Source organism: Vipera ursinii (assembly GCF_947247035.1).
Source record: "Vipera ursinii genome assembly, chromosome: Z".
NCBI lineage: Eukaryota > Metazoa > Chordata > Lepidosauria > Squamata > Viperidae > Vipera > Vipera ursinii.
The window spans coordinates 20,830,189-20,832,928 of NC_139517.1; the positions used below are offsets into that span (position 1 = coordinate 20,830,189).

General features: G+C 41.1%; 1 protein-coding gene across 1 annotated transcript; it reads right to left on the bottom strand.

Annotated features, from left to right (window-relative positions):
* Positions 1 to 1,437: 1,437 nt before the first annotated feature.
* On the bottom strand, positions 1,438 to 2,329 carry LOC310650364 (uncharacterized protein; the record flags this gene model as incomplete). The annotated part of the gene is made up of 4 exons (XM_083379280.1): positions 2,282 to 2,329; positions 1,961 to 2,172; positions 1,782 to 1,868; positions 1,438 to 1,676 (listed from the first exon to the last, which is right to left on the bottom strand). Exons 2-4 carry the CDS (start codon positions 2,166 to 2,168, stop codon positions 1,438 to 1,440), a joined length of 534 nt encoding a protein of 177 aa, XP_083235406.1. The 5' UTR covers positions 2,169 to 2,172; positions 2,282 to 2,329.
* Positions 2,330 to 2,740: the final 411 nt, after the last annotated feature.

Here is a 2,740-nt window from a genome sequence, read left to right on the forward strand (position 1 = left end):
TTGGCGTTTGATATAAGCTTGTTCATATTTTCTAACAGGTGACGGATGCTGTTATAGTACCCGCTTCTCAAAGAAAAATGCCATCTCTTTCTCTCGTTAGCAATTTCAAAATATGCAGGTGAAGTTAATGTGTACCAACTATGCGGATACTGTATCTCTGCTAGCGCTACTTCCCACGCTCCTGGAAGATCCAGCGCTCTCGCTAATTGTATGGTAAAATTAGAATTTTTGTTTTGGGGGAAAATTGCTGCTGATGCATTGCTGGGTAGGGTGATGTAAAACTCCTCCATATCAAAGATGTTGTACTTCAGACTCCTTAATCCAACTGTTGAACTTTTCTGGCCACCCCTGCCATTTAACCAGGAATTCTCTTTGTTTACCCCTCCCTCTTTTCCATAATATTTTTTCAATTCTGTAGACGCGTTCTTGATCACTAGGAATTTTTTGCAGCTCTTCTGGGTAAAAAGACCCTTGTACCGGCTCTTCTGCATAATCCATTAATCTATATACATCCCTTTCTCTCCGCCTAACCCTTTCTTTGACGATAAATATTTCATCTGTAAAGGTTTGCTGATACCCCTTTTCAAACTTCCCCTTTAGCCTGGATATCCTAACGTGATCCCCCACATTAAAGTTTTCTGCCTTTCTGTCCGATTTTAAAATATTCCCATATAGACGCATCCACACATCTTTTTCATTAGAGTGTTTCACCATGTTGGGGGCTGTCCGGATACTGCGATGGTAAGCGCTATTGTAACTCCGCATGAGGGCTGGTAATACATCCACATACCTGTGCGTATTTTTAGCTGTGAAAAATCTCCACAGCTTGTTTTTCAGAGTTCTATTAAACCTCTCTATAACCGCTGCTTTAGTTTCGCTATGTGTGACAAAGTGATGTATGCCATAGCGTTCAAAAAGCTTCTTTACAGCCTTGTTTAAAAACTCTTTCCCGGCATCTGACTGCAGCTTTCTGGGCGCCCTTCCTGATTGGAATATACTTTGGAAAGCACCGGCAACCCCTCGCCCAGACTTATCGGTTAAACAGACTGCCCAAGCATATTTGGAAAGTACATCGATTACCGTTAAAATAAATTTTGTGCCGCTGTTTTCAGAGGCAAATCCTGATAAATCCACAAGGTCAGCCTGCCATTGGCAATCTATGCAGGAAACTATTGTAGCGTTCCTGGACAATTTTATTCTTGCAGGCTTATGCAGGGTATAAGCTTCTTGACCGGAAAGCCATGTCTTGACTTGCCTCAAGGTTAAGTTTTTAAAGCGTTTCCTCCCAGCCTCAAATAGGGGTTTTACTCCACCATAGCTACCTGGACCTTCCGGCGTATAATACAGTTCCTTTAGTACATTTTCACACTTCATTCTGCACCGTTCAAACCTTACAATAAACACACTGCGCTTTAGCACAAACCTTTTATTTGTAATTTAGACGCAATTATCATCACGTTCATTTACAGAATAATATCCTTCATCATTACTATCATTACCGGGGTCATCTGTATCATCAGTATCTTCATTCTCTGTAGGCATTGTACATATACAATTCGATGCGCCACAATCACATTCTATATAGCAGGCATTTGGAGTATCTCTTTTGAGATCAATCTGTAGACAGCATGGACAATCAGACAGAGACGGGGCTAGGTAATATCCGGGGTACCCACCTGTTTAAAAACGCAAAAATAATCCATTAGTAAAACCCTCTTTAACTCTCCTTTTATTATATAATATTAACGGCAGCATGCATAGTAAAAAGACAATTCATTTACCTAGATCGACCTCTGCATCCTCTTCATCACTTGAGACGTTTGTTATTAAGGAGGCGCCGGCATTATAGCTATACCCCGGAACAGAACCTGGAAAATGTATTTAGCCATTAGCAATCACATTGTTAACGGTGGGGTTATCGCGCTTTACACATTTGAACACATAACAGGTTTTTACTTACGCGGTATGGCATCATCTTCACGACACGCCATCTCCCGCACGTTACAACAGGGCAAGCGACATTCAGACAAGGTAGACCAGGAGTAGTCCGGGGTTTCATCACGAACATCACAGCTCATCTTATGGAAATCTTTCCAAAGAGATTGTGTCGCCAACCAAGATGCAGCAGGTTCTACACCCTTTTTATTATTTCCTTCACAAGTTCCCATGACGCTGTTAAAATAGATCTACGCTTTAAAGTTTCCGAGTTGTCTGTGGCCACGCGCATGCTCTATAGCAAGATCTTACAGGTCATGTCCAGACATGCCCACAATACACATACCTAATACATCAATCTGTTCTGGCCATTCAGAAACGCTTCGCTTTTGCTGTAAGGTTAGAATAAATTTTATTAAATCTCTGCTATGAACGGTTACGCGTACATATGAATTCGAGGGAGTTGCAAATGCCAAAATATAAGTTTTAAAGGCCTGTGGTTTTTTCCCCCTACATTCAGGGAAAATGTTTTTAAAATTGCCTGGTTTAAATGCAAACCCTGGAAGCCTTTTAGGTGATCCTTTCCCCCCCCCCCACCCCCAGCTTTTGAGGTATTGATTTTTAAAACTCCACAAAAATTAAAAGCATCATTAGGCTAGAATGATTAGAAATAAAAAGCTTTTTTTAATTATCACCCCCCCAAAAGCAGGGTTTTGTTTCCCAAAAACACAGGTCTCTGTGTTTCTTTTGGATTTGCACGTCCATGGAATTAGTCTAGGGCTAATGTAATCAAGTACACAGAAGC